General features: G+C 40.0%; 1 protein-coding gene across 3 annotated transcripts in view; it reads left to right on the forward strand.

Moving 5' to 3' along the window:
* USP12 (ubiquitin specific peptidase 12) overlaps positions 1-19450 on the forward strand; it is a 94835-nt gene that overhangs the window by 20454 nt on the left and 54931 nt on the right. The window contains exons 1-2 of one of the 3 annotated variants that reach the window (XM_060191698.1): positions 8552-8569; positions 8972-9039. The exons of 1 other annotated variant lie outside the window; for it this stretch is intronic. In XM_060191698.1, coding sequence (XP_060047681.1) covers positions 9010-9039 — 30 coding nt within the window. In that variant the 5' untranslated portion in view covers positions 8552-8569; positions 8972-9009. Of the gene's footprint in view, positions 1-8551; positions 8570-8971; positions 9040-19450 lie in introns of those variants that run through there. One more of the 3 variants, XM_060191697.1, reaches the window with a different exon arrangement.

Here is a 19450-nt window from a genome sequence, read left to right on the forward strand (position 1 = left end):
AAAAAATATCTATGTGTATTTATTTTTCCCTTTTGTTGCCCTTGTTGTTTTATTATTGTAGTTATTATTGTTGTTAGATAGGACAGAGAGAAATGGAGAGAGGAGGGGAAGACAAGGGGAGAGAAAGAGAGACACCTGCAGACCTGCTTCACTGCCTATGAAGCGACTCCCCTGCAGGTGGGGAGCCGGGGGCTCAAACCGGGGATCCTTATGCTAGTCCTTGCACTTTGCTCCATGTGTGCTTACCTGCTGCACTATCACCCGACTCCCGTAAACATACTTTTTAAGCTCAGTGGAGGTTTATTATCAGAAGTGTAGGAGTAGTGAAATGATTTTTATTTCAAGTACTGTTAGCACACCACCAATCTCAGCAAAAATGTAAAGATGCACTAGAACATTAAGGAAAATTAGCAGCGAATACAGAACTTTTTAATAAGTATACATAGACTTTTGTAACATGAGAGGTAAAAAAATGGATAAAAAAGATAAAGCCTATATGCTATTATGCTATATTATATGATCTTGCTCTACAGAGAATATGTAGAAGGTATTGTAGGTCTTTAACATAAGAGCAAAGCCTTTTATCTTTAATATTTCAAATGATGGCTGGGTTTCATAAAAAGATAAACTTGAGGCTTAGAAGATATTTCAGTTCAGACTGTGTGCCTTTTCTGGAGGAAGGAATAAGAGAGTATTATTTCTTATACTAAGTGGACAAATGGAAGATTCCTGGGGGAAGTGACATAACTCCTCCCCCACCTCCTCCTTTTCCACCCCCTCTTTTTTTCCCCCTCCAGAGGACTGCTCAGCCCTGGTTTGTGGTCATGCAGGATTGGAGTTGGGACCTTTGGTGCCTCAGACATGAAAGTCTTTTTCAGAACCATTTTTCTGTCTGGCTTTCCCAGAGATACATTTCTTTCTTTTTAAAGATTTTGTTTATTTATTAATGACAAAGATAGGAGGAGAGAGAGAGAAACAACCAGACATTACTCTGGTACATGTGCTCCAGGGGATTGAATTCAGGACCTCATGCTTGAAAGTTCAGTGCTTACTGTGCCATCTCCTGGACCACTAAATTTTTTTTTTTTCCTTCTCACTAGAGCACTATTCAGCTCTGGCTTATAGTGGTGTGGGGGGTTGAACCTGGAACTTTGAAATGTCAGGCATGAGAGTCTCTTTGCTTAACTATTATGCTATCTGCCCAATATACCTTTCTTTTTTTTTTTTTTTTTGATGACAATGGCCCTATAATACAGTTTGAGATCTGGCAGTGTGATGCCTCCGGTTCTGTTCTTTTTTCTCAAGATCGTTTTGGCAATTCTAGGTCTTTTCTGGTTCCAGATAAACATTTGTAGCATTTTTTCTATTCTCCTAAAAAATGTGCTTGGGATCTTGATGGGGATAGCATTAAATTTGTAGATGGCTCTGGGTAATATATTCATTTTGATGATGTTAATTCTTCCAACCCATGAACATGGAATATCTTTCCACTTCTTTGTGTCTTTTTCAATTTCTTTGAGTAGTGACTCATAATTTTCAGTATACAAGTCTTTCACTTCTTTGGTTAGGTTTATTCCTAGATATTTTATAGTTTTTGTTGCTATAGAAAAAGGAACTGATTTCTGGATTTCAATTTCTTCTAACTTAGTGTTTGCATAGAGGAATGCCACTGACTTTTGAATGTTAATTTTATAGCCTGACACATTACTGTATTGCCTGATGATTTCCAAAAGCTTCTTGCTGGATTCCTTAGGTTTTTCCATGTATACTATCATGTCATCTGCAAATAAGGAGAGTTTGACTTCTTCTCTTCCAATCTGTATGCCTTTAATTCCTTGCTCCTGCCTGATTGCTATGGCAAGAACTTCCAACACTATGTTGAATAGTAATGGTGATAGTGGGCAGCCCTGTCTAGTACCTGATCTGAGGGGAAATGCTTCCAGTTTTTCACCATTGAGTATGATGTTGGCTGTAGGTTTGCTATATATAGACTCCACTATCTTCAGGAATTTTCCATCTATTCCTATTTTTTGTAGTGTTTTGATCATAAAGGGATGTTGTATTTTGTCAAAGGCTTTCTCTGCATCTATTGATATGACCATGTGGTTTTTGGTCTTGCTTTTGTTGATGTGGTGGATCACATTGATTGACTTACGTATATTAAACCAACCTTGCATGCCTGGGATAAACCCCACTTGGTCATGATGAAGAATTTTTTTGATATACTGCTGTATCCGGTTGGCTAGAATTTTGTTCAATATTTTCGCATCTATGTTCATCAGAGATATTGGTCTGTAGTTTTCTTTTTTGGTTGTGTCCCTGTGTGCTTTTGGTATCAGGGTGATGTTGGCTTCATAGAAGCTGGCAGGGAGTATTCCAGTGTCTTCAATCTTCTGGAAGACTTTTAAAAGTAGAGGTATTAGTTCTTCTTTGAAAGTTTTGTAGAATTCATTTGTAAAACCATCTGGTCCAGGACTTTTAGTTTTGGGAAGATTTTTGATAACTGTTTCAATTTCATTAGCTGTGATGGGCCTGTTCATGTTATCCACTTCCTCTTTACTTAGTTTTGGAAGTTGGTAGGTATCTAGGAAATCATTCATTTCTTCCAGGTTCTCTAACTTGGTGGCATATAGTTGTTCATAGAAGCCTCGCATGATATGTTGAATTTCTGCAGTGTCTGTTGTGATTTCTCCTCTTTCATTTACTATCCGATTTATTTGGGTCTTCTCCCTTTTTTGTTTTGTGAGTCTGGCTAAAGGTTTGTGGATTTTGTTTACTTTTTCGAAGAACCAACATTTACTTTCATTGATCTTTTGTATGGTTTTCCTATTCTCAATGTTATTTATTTCTGCCCTAACTTTAGTAATTTCTGTCCTTCTGGTTGCTTTAGGATTCCTTTGTTGTTCTTCTTCTAGGTCTTTGAGATGTGCAATCAGGCTGTTTATTTGTGCCTTTTCTTGTTTCCTAATGTGTGCTTGTATAGCTATGAACTTCCCTCTTAGGACTGCTTTAGCTGTGTCCTAAATATTTTGATAGCTTGTGTCTTCATTTTCATTGAACTCTCGAAACATTTTGATTTCTTCCTTGATTTCCTCTTTGACCCAGAAGTTGTTAAGAAGTGTACTGTTGAGCTTCCACATTTTGGCACTGTTACTAATCTTTTGTTGATTGTTAAATGTTAGTTTAATTCCACTGTGGTCTGAGAAGATGCTTGGGATGATTTCAGTGCTCTTGAATAGGCTGATGCTGTCTTTGTGGCCTAACATATGGTCTATCCTTGAGAATGATCCATGTGGATTTGAGTAAAATGTGTATTCCAGTTTCTTGGGATGAATGACTCTGAAAATGTCCAATAGTTCTAGTTTATCTATCTCTTCATTTAGCTCCCTTATGTCTTTACTGATTTTCTTCCTGGATGATCTGTCAAGTTGAGATAGTGGGGTGTTGAAGTCCCCTACTATGATTGTGTAACTGTTAATATATTGCTGTAGCTCTTTCAGTAGAAGTTTGATGTATTTAGATGGCTTCTCATTGGGTGCATAGATATTAATAATTGTTAAGTCCTCTTGATTGACTGATCCTCTGAGCATTAAGTAGTGTCCATTCCTATCTTTTTTAATCTTATCTATTTTAAAGTCTATCATGTCAGATATGAGAATAGCTGTTTCTGCCCTTTTTTGTGGGCCATTGGCTTGAATGATAGTTTTCCATCCTTTCACTTTAAGTCTGTGTTTGTCTTGTTGTGTTAGGTGAGTTTCCTGTTGACAACATATTGTTGGGTTGTGTTTTCTGATCCATCTTCCTACTCTTTGTTTTTTAATAGGTGAATTCAGGCCATTGACATTTATTGATATCAAAGATTGAAGATATTTTAACGCCATTCTTGTAGAGTTTTAGAGTGTTTTGATATATGTCCTATTTGTGGTGGTCTGGTTGTTTATAGGAGACCTTTCAGAACTTCTTTCAGGGCAGGCTTGGTGATGGTTGCTTCCTTCAACTGTTGCTTGTCTGAGAAGGTTTTGATGCTTCCATCTAGTCTGAATGACAATCTAGCAGTATATAGTATTCTTGGCTGAAAGCCTTTCTCATTGAGCACTCGATAAATATCTTGCCATTCTCTTCTGGCCTGTAGTGTTTGTATGGAGAAATCTGCTGCTAATCTTATGGGTTTTCCTTTGTAGGTGACTCTTTGTTTTTCTCTTACAGCCTTGAGGATCCTTTTTTTATCCTTATTCCTTTCCATTCTTAGTATGATATGTCTTGGTGTCTCTAGGTCTGGGTTTATTCTGTTTGGGACCCTCTGGGCTTCTTGAATCTTTATGTCTTTGGTGTTGTCTAGACTAGAGAAATTTTCAGCTATTATGGCCTGGAGAATGCTTTCTTCCTCTCCTTCTCTTTCTTCCTCTGGTAAGCCAATAATGCGTATATTGTTTCTTTTGAAGTCATCCCATAGGACTCTGTTGTTGTTTTCAGCATCTCTTAATCTCTTTTTGATATCTCTTACTTCTTTTTTAGTTGTCTCTAATTCATCCTCAATCTTGCTAATTCTGTCTTCAGCCTCATAGATTCTATTCTCTCTGCCCTCTACTGCTTTCTGGAGTTCATCTGTTTTGTTGCCCTGCTCTGATACTGTTTTAGCTTGTTCAGCTAGTTGCCTTCTTAGCTCAGAGATTTCAGCTTTCAGCTCTCTAATAACCATGAGATTTTTAGATTTTTCTTCCATATTCTCATTTGTTGTTCCTGCATTTCTGATTACAATTTTTTCAAATTCTTTACTCACTCCTGTTATTATTTCCTTAGCTAATGTTTGGATGTTGAACTCGTTGTTTTGTGCTTCCCCCTCTGGAGGACTTTTAGCTGGACTCTTGTCCTGGTTTGAGTCTCCAATATTTTTTCTTGTTGTTTTAACCATTTTAAATAAGTTAACAGTTTTTTCAATCCCTGAGTTGGAGTTCAGTGGTGTAAAAGCTTTTTTTTTTCCCCTGTAGGCTCTGGGAGCCTGAGGGCTTTTAAACTATCAATAGGCTTCTTAGCTTAATCACTGACTCCTGACCAAGAGATAAAGCAGGGTGTGGCAGAGATAATCCAGTGGTTATGCAAAGAGACTTTCACAGCTCCTCAGCTATGCCACCTAGGTATAGGTCTTCTGAGTTTCCCGGTTAGATCTCTGTACCCTGGTGTCCCTCCCTGTTGCTGTTCCAGATTCTGAGGGTAGTAGCAATGGAGACTCAGAGTTGCACTTGGTGAGTCTCTGGGGAGTCCTTTCCTCCCTTCAGCTGTCCCCTTGTTGGTGGAGCAGACTGAAGGTGGTGTCTCCACTGACAAACTGTCGAACTGTTAGCAGTCACTTAATCTCTCCTTATGCCCCTCTCTCCTCTCTGTCACCAGCCACGCGTGTTTGTACTCACAGGTGATTTACTGGGTTTCTGTGGTCATTCTAGTCCTGTCTTGTTTCGGTCCGGGTGGTCTCCTTTGGTATTCCTAGTTGATCCGGGAGAGGAGAGGAGACCCAATATACCTTTCTTAATGCAGTGCCAGGGATTTAATACAGGACCTTGAGTATGTGTGATATTACTGAGTGACTTGACCAGACCAGTTTATTTCCATCCTTTATTTTAGATAGGGAGAAGGAAATGGATAGGAAGAAAAGAGCAACAGTGAAGCATCATTCTTTTATCACAGAGCTTGCTCAGTGTCATCCATGGTGCTTTCTTGTGGTGCCTGGCCTTCTCAGGGCATGGTGAGATTCTACCAGATAATCTGTCTCACCAGTCCCTGAGGTACACTCACTTGTGCTTAAAGATAATATTGAAAGAAATTCTAACACGAGGATTCCTAAAATCTCAAAAAAATTTTTTGTTGTGTGGTTACTAATAACTACCATAATTAGATTTAGCATCTTGGTAAATTTAAATAGGTTGAAACAGAAAATCTTGGCAGTCAGGAGCTTAATTTTTCTTCCTTGCTCATGAGTCTAAAGGAAAATAAAAATAAGACAGACCTCTTGAGGAAGAGAAAAAAATCCAGATATTTATAACCATTACTGTGGTAGGGGAATTAGTGGGGAACAAGAATTGTTTGGTTTTTCATGTTTAAAGATAATTGTAATCATTTTTATTTTTAAAATTATTTTTAAAGATTTAATTATGGGGACCAGGTGGTGACTCACCTGGTTGAGCACACATGTTGCAATGTGCAAGGACACAGGTTCGAGCCCCCAGTCCCTATCTGCAAGGGGAAAGCTTTGCAAGTGGTAAAGCAAGGCTGCAGGTGTCTGTCTCTCTCCCTCTTTCCCACCCCCTTCCCTCTTGATTTCTGATTGTCTCTACCCAATAAATAAAGATAATGAAAATGTTTTTAATTTTTTTTAAAAGAAGATTATTAATTATGTAGTCTGGAAGGTGGTACAGAGGATAAGGTGCTGGACTATCAAGCATTAGGTTCTGACTTTAGTCCCTGGCAGCACATGTACCAGAGTGGTATCTGGTTCTTTCTTTCTTCTCCTATTCCTCTCATAAATAAATAAATAAAATATTAAAATATTAGAAAAGTTTTATTAATATGAGAGAGGGAGAAAAAAAACTAAAGCATCACTCTGGCACATACAATGCTAGAAGTTGAGCTTGGGACCTCATGCTTGAGATTACTGCTGTGCCACCTGGGGTATTATTTTTTTTACTTTATTGTCTTTGTTTGTATGTCGGATAGAGATAGCCAGAAATTGAGAGGGAGAAGGGAAATAGAGAGGCACCTTCAGCATTGCTTTACTGCTTTATTGCTTTTTCCTTTGCAAAGAAAGCTTTCCCCCCTGTAGGTGGGGACCGGGGCTTTGAATCTGGGTCCTTGTGCACTGTAACATGTGTGCTCCACTACCTGGCCCTTATTTTATTTTATTATTTTATTTTTATTATTTATTTTCCCTTTTGTTGCCCTTTTTTTTTTAATTGTTGTAGTTGTTGTTGTTACTGATGTCGTCGTTGTTGGATAGGACAGAGAGAAATGGAGAGAGGAAAGGAAGACGGGGAGATAAAGACACCTGTAGACCTGCTTCACCGCTTGTGAAGTGACTCCTTGCAGATGGGGAGCCAGGGGCTCGAACCTTGAGCCTGTCCTTGTGCTTGGCACCACGTGTGCTTAACCCGCTGCGCTATCGCCCGATCCCCTATTTTATTTTTTAAACATTTACTTTTGTGAGGGAGAGAGCTAGACAGACAGCAGACATACACCAGGGTGCCACTCTGCTATATGTGCTGCCAGGGTTCAAACTCTTACTCTAAAGTCCAGGTTGCCACTTTTTATTTATTTTATGAGAGAGGGACCAGAACCCTATTCAGCTCTGGTATGTGTGGGGCTGAGGATTGAATCTTGGACCTCATGCATGCAGAATGGTTTCTCAAGGAAGATATGTCTTATTGGGAAGATATTGTCTGTTAGAGATGATATCAGGAAATTGAGTCCACCATCTACTGGAAGTTGAAATGCTAATTGTGAGCTGTTGCTGCCCATCTTCAGAAGACAGAGTATAAAACCAGTGTCTACTGATGCTTACCCTACAGAGAAGGACTTATATCTGATGTGGAGAGACTTTTAATCACTTGGATTAATGACCAGAAGCAAAAGTGGATTCCTCTCAGAACCAGAATAGTTATTACCAAAGCAAAAAAATGTGCCTGCACTGTTGCATGAAAAGGTCATGCCAGACTCTCATGTTGAGTGTGCTGTTTTGCTCTGGGCAGTTTGGGACATCAGGAATTCATTATGTAATGTGACAGTAAGTGTCGAGTCTGAGTGCTGATGGAAAAGCAGCAGAAAAATGTTGGGGAACTTTAGGTAAGCTGATTGCAAAGGAGAATCACTTGCAGAAGCAAATCTTCACTATGAGCGAAGCACCCTTATTCTGGAGCAGATGCCTGAAAGGACGTTCATTCTTCTGAAGGCAAAGAAGTCAATGTCAGGATTCAAGGGTCTTATGAACTGGGTAATATCCTTGCTTGGCGGGTGGTATTAACAGGCTACAAATGAAAACTCTTTGTGACCTGGCAAAGTGAGAACCCCAAGACTGTTAAGCTTGTCCTTGAGGACACACTGCCTATGTGCCACAGGGACAAAAAGTCCCAGACTGTGAGCAGGAAGATGCCTCAGCAGTAAGGGTTCATGCCTTGTATGTGTGAGCACTTGGGTTCAGTCCCTGCTGTGACATAAAAAATGAGAAGGACAAAAATAAACAGACCATCATAAACATAGGATGGTGCTCTGATCTCACACACACACAAGTTCTTCCAACATGTTAACCTGAACTATTATGCAGCGAAGTGGAGAGAAGTGGCCTTTGGAGAATAACAGATCTCCTGTAACCTTCACACAAGGGTGAAATTGCTTAGTGATGCATTAGAATGTATCCCTGTAGTTAAGCTACACTTGAATGTATTTATTTTCATTGTTTCTCATTTTCTTTACTGACAAGCTTTCAGAATTTGGAAACTAAAAGGGACCTTTGGACAACTAGGCTTATGTCAAGTGCTGAAGGGAAGTCAAATCTGAGGTCTTCCTATTTCACAGTAGAGAGCAGGTGATTTTAAATAAACTCCTTCAACATAGTAATTTAGGTTGAAGTTATGCAGGAACTAGTTTATGTTATCATATATTTTTCCTTCTGAAAAGCTACCAAACTGGAATGGCAAGCATTGGAAGAAAGTGGCTAGGCAGAAAGTTTAAGAGCACAGGCAGATTTCCAAAGATTCTTTTGAAGTTGATTGGAGCTGAATATTCAGTTTCCTGTAAAAAGAGTTCCTCAGCCAAATGGATAAGGTGTGTGTTAGCTCCGATTGTTACTATAGTTCAGCCACATGGCAAGTGATGCATTGACTAATGCTGCCACATGGAGAAATGTGTAACTCAGAATTTCATGTCTTCCCACACCTGTCTTTATTCTAGAGGGAATCTCACTGGGAAATGTCTTCCTCTTTCATAGTGATTTGAAGAAAACTTGAGGGAAGCAATGTCAGTGAAATGAAGCTCTGCTGCAGCCCCTGTGTTCAGGTTTCTTCTCTCATTTATTTGTTACTGTGAGCAAATCACTAACATCTTGAGTTTATTTCGCTTATGAAATGGACCAAAAATGATGTGTAGCTATTAGGTATTACTTAACTTATTGTATGTTTGACATTATTTGTAATGTCCTTTACCAATATTAACTCATGTAGTTGCTATGACTACTCTGATAGTGAAACTATCATTTATTGTTAATTCATTATTTTAATATTTATTTATTAAGGAAAGAGAACATTCGAGCATCACTCTGACATTTGAGGTGCTGGGATTGATCTCAGGACCTCACAATGCAAGTCCTGCACTGTACCACCAAGTTTTCTCTCTGACCTGGGAACAATTAGAAAATATTTATTTTTCATTTGATAGGACAGAGAGACATTGAGAAGGGTGGAGAGAGTAGCACTGCTTCACTAGTCCTAAAACTTCTCTCCTGCAGGTGGGAACTGGGGCCTTGAACCTGGGTCCTTGTGCGTGGTGATCTGTACACTCACCTGGGTGTGCCGTGGCCCAGTTGGCACTTTTTTCTTTTTATGAACAGGAAAACTGAGGCTTCAAGGAGTTTTTTCATTGCTCATACAGTCATTAAACTGATAGAGCTGCAATTTAAAATCTTAAAGTCTGTACCCAGAATCTGTTTATAATGCTCATGCCCTGCTGCTCTAAGGGTTGTTGGGAGGCATAAAAATAAGATGGTGAATGTCAAGTGTCCAGTAACAGTTATTTTCTTTCAACAAGGGACCATGTGATTTTTTTAAAATTAACTTTATTTATTTATTTATTTATTTATTTATTATTTGGATAGAGACAGCCAGAAATCAAGGGGGAGATGGGTGATAGAGAGGGAGAGAGACAGAGAGAGACACCTGCAGACCTGTTTCACCACTTGTGAAGCTTTCCCCCTGCAGGTGGGGGCTGGGGTCTTGACCCGGGTCCTTGCGCACTATAATAACATGTGTGTTCAACCAGGTACACCACCACCTGGCCCTGACCCTATTATTTTTTTATTATTTATTTATTTATTTATTTATTTTGAGAGAGAAAGATTGAGACTCTTCAACATTGGAAATTCCTTCAATGTGATAATGCAAGGCTTAAAACTGGGTTGCATACATGACAGAACAATACACTATCCAAGTGAGCTGTTTTGCTGGCTTCCTGTATTCTTGTGGCCATGTATAAGAATCACAAATTATGAATCCTCTGTGCCAGCAAAAGCGATTTCAATAGCACAGTACTCCTCCTTAATTGATCTGGATGTTATTCTCCTATTGCAGGTGAAAATCCCCTTTAGGTCTTGAGGGCAGTTTCAGAGTAGATGGAAAGGGGAAGGAGAAACTCAGGGAAAGTCCTGACCAGTATATTTATTTCCTTTTTGTTGCCCTTGTTGTTTTTATTGTTGTTGTAGTTATTGTTGTTATTGATGTCATCGTTGGATAGGACAGAGAGAAATGGAGAGAGGAAAGGAAGACGGGGAGAGAAAGAGAAATACCTGCAGACCTGCTTCACCACCTGTGAAGCTACTTCCCTGCAGGTGGGGAGCCGGGGGCTCCAACTGGGATCCTTATACCGGTCCTTGTGCTTTTTGCCACATGCGCTTAACTCGCTGTGCTACCGCCCGACTTTCCCTCTTTATAGTCTTAAATTATACTTGTCTTTTCCTCAAATGGCCTCCTTTAAAAGATTAATACATTTATTTATTATCAGAGAAGAGGTCGGGTAGGTGCCAGAACACTACTCAGTTCAGACATAAGACTGATGGGCATTGAACCTACAGTTGCTGGGACCACCGGCATAATTTTATAATTTCATTCCTAATGAAAAAATCTAACCATTAGATCCAAAGTCATAGAAATTTTTGCTGAAGAAATTGAATGGTAAGGAATGATAAGTGGGCAGACTCTGGATGTTATTATTTATTGATAAGGATATGCCTTGATACAACTACTCCATTTGCTCACTCAAGTAAAGTAATGGTGATTTTCTCCTATCTTCTGATATTTAGATCATATTCTAATTGACCCAATTTATTTTAAAAATACCTTTTTATGGTGTTTTTAAGATAAAATAAAATCACATGTTTCCCATTTGGTATTGTGACTCTAGACTTTTAAAATTTAAATTTCTCTTTCTCTCTTTCCTCTCTCTGACACTTTTCTTCCCAACTGACAAGATAGGTTGCCTCAGATATAAGACAGAGAGGGGAAGGTACAGAGAAAGTGAGACACCTGCAGCACTGCTTCACCACTTGTGAAGTTCCCCCCTGCAGTTGGGGACTGGTGGCTTGAACCATGATCCTTGCATATTGTAACATGTGTGCTCTAACAGATGCACCACTACTTGGTGCCCTCCCCACCAGTTTTTTAAAGATTTATTTATGAGATTGAGGGAAGAGAGAACCAGAGCATCACTCTGGTACATGTGATACTGGGAGTCAAACTTGGTCATACTTGAGATTTAGTTGTTTTTTTTTATTGCCCTTGTTTTTCATTGTTGTTGTAATTATTATTGTTGTTATTGATGTCGTCATTGTACAGGACAGAGAGAAATGTAGAGAGGAGGGGAAGACAGAGAGTGGGAGAGAAAGATAGACACCTGCAGACCTGTTTCACCCACTGTGAAGACTACCATACAGGTGGGGAGCCGGGGACTCGAACAGGGATCCTTACGCTGTCCTTGCGCTTTGTGCCACCGCGCTTAACCCACTGCACATCAGACTGGTGTCCTTGCGCTTTGTGCCATGTGCGCTTAACCCGCTGCACGCCAGACTCCTGGGGTTTTGTTTGTTTGCTTTTTACCTTTTTTTTTTTTGTCATCAGAGTTATTGCTGGGGCTTGATGCCTACTAAATGAATAATCCACTGCTCCTGGTGGCCATTTTTTTCTTCTTTGATAGTCCTGAGAGAAATGGAGGCAGGGGAAGGCAGATAGAGAGAGAGAGAGAGGAGAGAGAGAGGCAGACTGAACTTGCAGTATTTGCTTTACTGTTCATGAAGCTTCCCCCAGCAGGTGGGGTGCTTGAACCTGGGTCCCTGTGCATCGTAACATAACGCTCAACCAGGTGCAGTACTGTCCAGCTCTCTTGTTTTTCTTTTTTTCTTTTTTGCCTCCAGGGTTATTGCTAGGACTCGGTGCTGGCACTGTAAATCCACTGCTCCTGGAAGCTATTTTTCCCCCCATATTTTTTTGCCCTTGTTATTGTTATTGTTGGATAGGATAGAGAGAAATGGAGAGAGGGAAAGAAGACAGAGGAGGAGAAAAAGATAGACGCCTGCAGACCTGCTTCACCGCCTGTGAAGTGACTCCCCTGCAGGTGGGGAGCCGGGGGCTGGAACTGGGATTCTTGAGCCGGTCCTTGTGCTTTGCACTGTGCTTAACCTGCTGTGCTACTGCCCAACCCCCTTGTTTTCCTTTTTTTATTTTTTGCCTCCAGGGTTATCACTGGGGCTTGGTCCACTGCTCCTGGAGGCCATTTTTTCCCCATTTTTGTTGCCCTTGTTGTTATTGTTATTGTTGCTGTTGTTGAATAGGACAGAGAAATCAAGGTAGGAGGGCAGAATATATTGACCCAGCCTCCCTTTGGAGAGTGGGGCAAACCCTACCATTGTTGTTTCACATTGAGGACAAGGTCCTATAGAGGCCCACAAGAGAGTCTACTATGTTGTTCCTGATGGAGATGAGCAGTGACGGTGGAGAGAGGGATCTGTTAGAGGCCATGGTAGATTTAAAAAAAAATTTGTTTATTTATTTATTTTCCCTTTTGTTGCGCTTGCTTTTTCATTCTTGCTGTAATTGTTATTGTTATTGATGTTGTCGTTGTTAGACAGGACAGAGAGAAATGGAGAGAGGAGGGGAAGACAGAGGGGGAGAGAAAGACGCCTGTGAAATGACCCACCTGCAGTTGGAGAGCCGGGGGCTTGAACTGGGATCCTTACGCTGGTCCTTGCGCGTTGCGCCTTGTGTGCTTAATCCACTGCGCTACCGCCTGACTCCTCATGGTGGATTTTTAAAAAGTGACTGTTGTACAGTTATAGTTAGCTTGATAATAATTATTCTTTTAAAAATTTCATTATTTTTTCCCCTTCTTTATATATTTTTTTCCTTTTATCTCCAGGGTTATTGCTGGAGCTCAGTGCCTGCACTACGAATCCACTGCTCCTGGCAGTCATCTTTTTTCCCATGGTTTTGTTGTTGTTGCTGTTGGATAAGACAGAGAAAAATAGAGAGAAGAGGGGAAAGACAGAGGTGGAGAGAAAAACAAACACCTGCAGACCTGCTTCACTTCTTGTGAAACGACCCCCCTGCAGGTGGGAAACTGGGGCCTCAAACTGGGATCCTTGCAGTGGTCCTTGCACTTTACAGTATGTGCTCTTAATCCGGTGCACTGTGGCCGGTCCGGCCCTTCTTTCTATTTTATTGAATAGGACAGAGAGAAATTGAGATAGAAGGAGGAAGTAGAGGGCGGGAGAGAAAGATAGAAACCTGCGTCTGCTTCACCATTAGTGAAGTGTCCCCCTACAAATGGGGAGTCAGGGCTCAAACCTGGGTCCTTGTACATGGTGATATGTGCACTAAATTGGGCACACCACCACCTGGCTCTATTATTATTATTATTTTGCCAGAGTACTGCTCAGCTCTGTCTTTTTTTCCATATATACATATATTTAATTCATTTATTTTATTTTATTACTATTATTTTTTTATTTTTCCCCTTTTGATGCCCTTGTTGGTTATCATTGTTGTTGTTATTATTATTGTTATTGGATAGAACAGAGAGAAATGGAGAGAGCAGTCTTTTTTTTTAATTTAATTTTATTTATAAAAAAGAAACACTGAGTGGTCTGGGAGGTGGCACAGTGGCTAAGGCACTAGACTCTCAAGCATGAGGTCGTGTGTTCGATCCCCAGCAGCACATGTACCAGAGTGATGGCTGGTTCTTTCTCTCCTCCTATCTTTCTCATGAATAAATAAATAAATTCTTTAAAAAAAATTAAAAAAGAAACACTGACAAAACCATAGGATAAGAGAGGTACAACTTTGCACAATTCCCACCACCAGAACTCTGTATCCCATCCCTTCCCTTGATAGCTTTCTTATTCTTTAACCCTCTGGGAGTATGGACCCAAGGTCATTGTGGGATGCAGAAGGTTAAAGGTCTGGCTTCTGTAATTGCTTCCCTGCTGAACATGGGTGTTGACAGGTCGATCCATACTCCCAACCTGTCTCCCTCTTTCCCTAGTGGGGAAGAGCTCTGGAGAAGTGGAGCTCCAGGGCACATTGGTGGGGTTGTCTGTCCAGGGAAGTCTGGTTGGCATCATGGTAGCATCTGGAACCTGGTGGCTGAAAAGAGTGTTAACATATAAAGCCAGACAAGTTATTGACTAATCATGAACCTAAAGACTGGAGTAGTGCAGATGAAGAGTTGGTGGAGGTGGGTCCTCCATTTTGTAGATAGCTAGTAGGCATATTTTAGTTATATTGCAAAGGGCCTGTGGTTATACTAGGTTTTTTTGTTTGTTTTTCCCTTTTCCTGAGCCTAAAATCTGACATGCAGATGGATCCAAGTTATTGTCTGAGGAGATGATGTCATGGATGGAAAAAGGATCAGAAAGCTGACCAGGAAAGAGAGTAGCTCCCTAATATAGGAAAGGGGTATAAATATTGTTGATTATAAACCCCATCGATTTGATGTGATCTGGGGCCCATATTCAGCTTAGGAGCCTATGTGACCTCTGCATCCCTCTAGATCTGAGCTCACATTCTGTGGTCATGAGTAGGAACATTCCAGGCTGCCCCAATATCGACCCATCTTCCTCAGGTGTAGCATAGTGTATGTTGTCCATCCTTCCTTCAGAGGATGGAACATTCTCTACCATTATTGATCTAAATTGAGGGCAAGGTCCTATGGGGGCCCACAAAGGGGTCTATTTAGTTGTTCCTGATAGAAATGACTGGTAACAATGGAGAGAGGGATTTATTGGAGGTCTAGGCCCATCATATCTATTTGGGAATCTCAGGACTCCCCGATTAGGGCCCCAGCTGATGGGGTGGCCTGATAGTGAATAAAGAGTCATCGTTAAAGTAGCCAGTCTCTTGCCCTTATTCAGCTTTTGCAGTCCTTGCTTTGATAAGGTTAGCTTTGGAGTGAGTGAGAGAACTGAATTAGGAAGTAGGTGAGGAGTTTATCTAAGTCTAAGTAGACATTAGGAACTTCATTTCATTAGGAACATTTCATTAGGAACTTGATACTGACTCACTACAGACTATTGTGTATTTTTGCTTTCAGTTATATATTTTGCCCTATTTTATGGATACATGTGAGCATATGCTGTATCTCACAGGACCTGGTCTATTTCTAGGTTTTGGGACTTTGTTAGGAAGTGAACCTCCTGGAATGGAATTAGGAATACTATGAAAGGAAAGGTCTCACCTGAGTAATGAGGGTGAAGGGTTGACATTCCATGCTTGACGTCTCTGGACAGTCTGAAGTGAAGCATGCTGAGGTGTTTTGATTAGTTTCGGATTGGCGGATGCAATATCATTTGGTATGAATTGAGAGAAGCATGCAGGAAAGTGAGCCCCACCCTAGAGGTTCCAGGACTGGGGAAAATATAGGCTCTATAGAGGAAGTGGGAGGTTCCTGCTGTCTTAGGGTTTAAGAAGACAGTAGATAGTTATTGCTATAATCATGTTATTTGGCAATTGGGTTAACATTGAAAGATTCCTTTGTTAGGATTTGCTGTATCATACACAACATCACCATAATTTATGTCCTTTGACATTATTTGTATATAGCTGTGCCATTGGTTGCTTCTGTTCTACCTGGTCTAAGCTTTTTAAGAGAGTCTACATATCAAAGACTCACCTATGTATTAAAAAGATTTAGTCTGTGATTTAAAAAGTTTGAGACATTCAATCAGTTTTTCCCCTCTCATATTAATTAGTGATTTCTATGACTGCAAATTAATAGGAGTGTACATAAACACCATTCCCATCACCAAAAGACTGTGTCCCATCCTACTCCCCCGTCCCCACCCCACCCCGTGAAGTGGAACATCCACCCTCACCCTCAACCTAGGGTTTTTACTTTGGTGCCCTATTCCAAGCTCTGGCTTCTAATGGTGCTGGGGATTGAACCTGGCATTACAGAGCTTCAGTCATGAAAGTCTTTTGCATAACCTTTAGGCTATTTTCCTAGCCCAACTTAAATTTTCTTATGTCTGAATATTGAATATTTCTACCTTTCTCCTTCATGGGCCAAGCTCCTTAGCAAGAATTATTTACTCTTTGAAGTAACTGCTCTTTCTAGTTGTCAGTTTGAGTAAAACATGGACATGGGAGTTGTGATTACAGAAACAACTGTAAGCAGTATACATGTCCAGTCCCTGAATATCTAAAGAAATAATTGGCAGTGAAGGAAATGAGAGGTAGAAGGGCAAGTATACTCATTTTAATTCCCTTTTGTTTCACAGAAGGAATTGCTTATGCTTGAACAGAAAAGAGTAAATCTAGCTAGAGATTTAAATATAGATCCACCCATATGTCACAGACATTCCGAGGGGACCTGGAGAAGGAGAGATAAGGATCTGACATGCTAGTTTCTGCTTTTGCATAGCACAGATTTCAGAGCTGTTAAGTGTGAGACATATAGTATTTGAAGTTGTGGTAATAACCTCCATAAAAGCTAAAACCACAGTAAAAACAGAGGCTGTCTCTAGGGAAAGGAACCTGAAGGGAGGTGGCTAGTAGTACTTTCATGTTTGTATTTTATACCCTTTACAGTTTGCATTAGTTTTAGATTGTGAGCTTACAGTGTTTATAGAAGTTTTGTACAAGGCATATGAAAGGGATTTGATGCTTATACTGATATTTATAGTGACTGTCCATAGGGAACTAACTTCAGAGTTTTGAGTAGATTAAAGATTGGTATATTTTCTTATATGTACTTAGCTTTCAAAGTAAAAAGCACTTAGAAAAGTACTGCACTATAATCTATTGGAATTTTCCACTATGCTATTGAGATCTTGTGGAAAAACTTAGGTGAGTGCTATGTTCTTACACAATACTTTGATGCTATATATGGAGAGCTTTAAAATTCATTATTTGAGTAATTCTTTGAAGTAGGCAGCATAGATATTTTTGTTTATTGTAGTGTGAGGAAACTAAGACTGATGAAGTAACTTGCCCATGGTCATAGTGAAGTGGTAGCAGAACCTGGGCTCAGGTTTCTTTGATTCCGGTTTACTGCTTGTCCTCTGTAATGTACCTGCCCCAGCTAATCATTCTGTGTGACATGCCTCTTCTGTGACACTTGATGTATCTATCTTGCCAGTTCATGTTTTCTTCACTTACAGTCAAAGCTTATGGTCCACCACTGATTTCTTCCTTTATTCTGAAATCTGTACTCTAATATTTTTTTTATTTACTTATTCTTTTCTATGCTGTGCTGTGTTGGAGGGATAAACTAAAGGCTTCTGCTAAATGACTTCCTTGGCCCACCTTTTCTATTCTATACACTGAGAACAAGAGAGAAAAGAGAATAGACAAGCAGCAAGAGAATGTGAGGAAAGGGAGGCATTGAAACACCACTCTACTGTCCATGGAGTTCCTTTTGGTGCCCTTCATGGTGCTCCCATGTGGTACTGGGGATTGAAGCTAGGACCTCATACACAGTAAGTGCACTCTACCCTCTGAACCATCTCCTGACCCTTCTGTGTGTTTTTTAAACATTTGCACTTGTTCATGTTAAGATGTATTTTACTACAATTTTAAGGTGTGCTATCATAACATTGAGTGTCATTACCTTGTTATTTCTGCAGCTAGATAACACCTTTTCCTTATTCTGTTGAAATGATCTTTTCTTAAGAGATATAGATGTGTTCCGGAACTTTCTGAACATCTTTGCTTATAGTGGTTTGCTGAGTCTAAGCAGTGGAATTTCACCTTTTTTTTGCTTCAAGAATGATCTTTTCAGTGCTGTGATACTGAGAAAGTAACACCTGGCCTTATTATGTCCTCTAGTTTTCCACACAAAGAAATTTGGATTTTTAAAAATATTTTATTTATTAATGAGACAGGAGGAGAGAGAGAGAGAAAAAACCAGACATTACTCTGGTACATGTGCTGCCGTGGATTGTGCTTTTATCTATTGCACCATCTTCCAGACCACGAAATTTGGATTCTTTAACAAAGGACTTGCTCAGTAGAGAACATCTGGTGGTAGGGCTGGGGGCATAAGGATATTTAATGCTTCTTTTGAACTCCGTTTAACACCTTTGTTCTGTCATTCTCTCCCCCAACTGTGATTTGACATACAGTGTTTTACTAATCTTTAGTGTACATGTTAGTGGCATAAATTGCATTTTTCCTGTTGTACAGCCATCACACCATCTAATTCCAGAACTCTTTTGTCATCCCAAACAAATTGGATACCATTTCAATACTAACTTCCAGTTCCCCTTCTCCATTGCTTGCTCTTTTCTGGTCTGCTCTGTCTCTCATGGTTTTGCCCACCTGTAGATATTTCATGTGAGTGCAGTCATCCAATATCTTGTCTTTATGTATATGATTAATTTCACATGTTCTCAGGGTTCATCCATGTTGTAGCATGAATCAGTACTTCATTCCTTTTTATGGCTAAATTATAAGTTATAATCCATTACATTATTTTAGCCTCTCTTTATCAGTCACTCCCCTGGTTGTTTTAAGTATTTGGAAATTAAGTGTTTTTTTCCCTCTTAATTTTTAAATTATCTTTATTTATTTATTGGATAGAGAAAGCCAGAAATCAAGAGAGAAGGGGTGATAGAGAGGGAGAGAGACAGAGAGACACCTGCAACCCTGCTTTTTGTGAAGCTTTCCCCCTGCAGATGGGGACCAGGGGCTTGAACCGGGTCATTGTGTATTGTAATATGTTCACTCAACCAGGTACTCCACCATCTGGCCTTGTAGATTCTATTTAAAAAAAAATTATTTTATTTTAATGAGAGAGAGAGAGACAGAGACATCGAGACACACAGAGACACAGAAAAGACTAAAGCACTGCTTAGCTGTGCTGGAGATTGAATCTGAGACCTTGGAGCCTCAGGCATGAAAGTCTTTTGCATAACCATTTTGCTGTCTCCCCAGCCCCTGAAATAGTAGGTTCTGGTATCATCTTCAGTTTCATGGAACTGATGCCTGCAGCTAACTACGCTGCCATTTTCTGTTATACCACTTCACCCTTGGTGGGTGCCAACTAACCACTTTCTTTCACTGTTTAGCAAGACTAAGCTGGATGATAATTTTTTATTGTGAACTGCAGTACAATTAGCTCAGAGTCTGTACTATGAACTCTGTTGTTATAGTAACAGGATAATTAAGTCAGTCAATTCACATTGCTAGTTTTAATTTCACTTCAACTT

This window comes from Erinaceus europaeus, chromosome 5, assembly GCF_950295315.1.
Source record: "Erinaceus europaeus chromosome 5, mEriEur2.1, whole genome shotgun sequence".
In the NCBI taxonomy this organism is placed as follows: Eukaryota; Metazoa; Chordata; class Mammalia; order Eulipotyphla; family Erinaceidae; genus Erinaceus; species Erinaceus europaeus.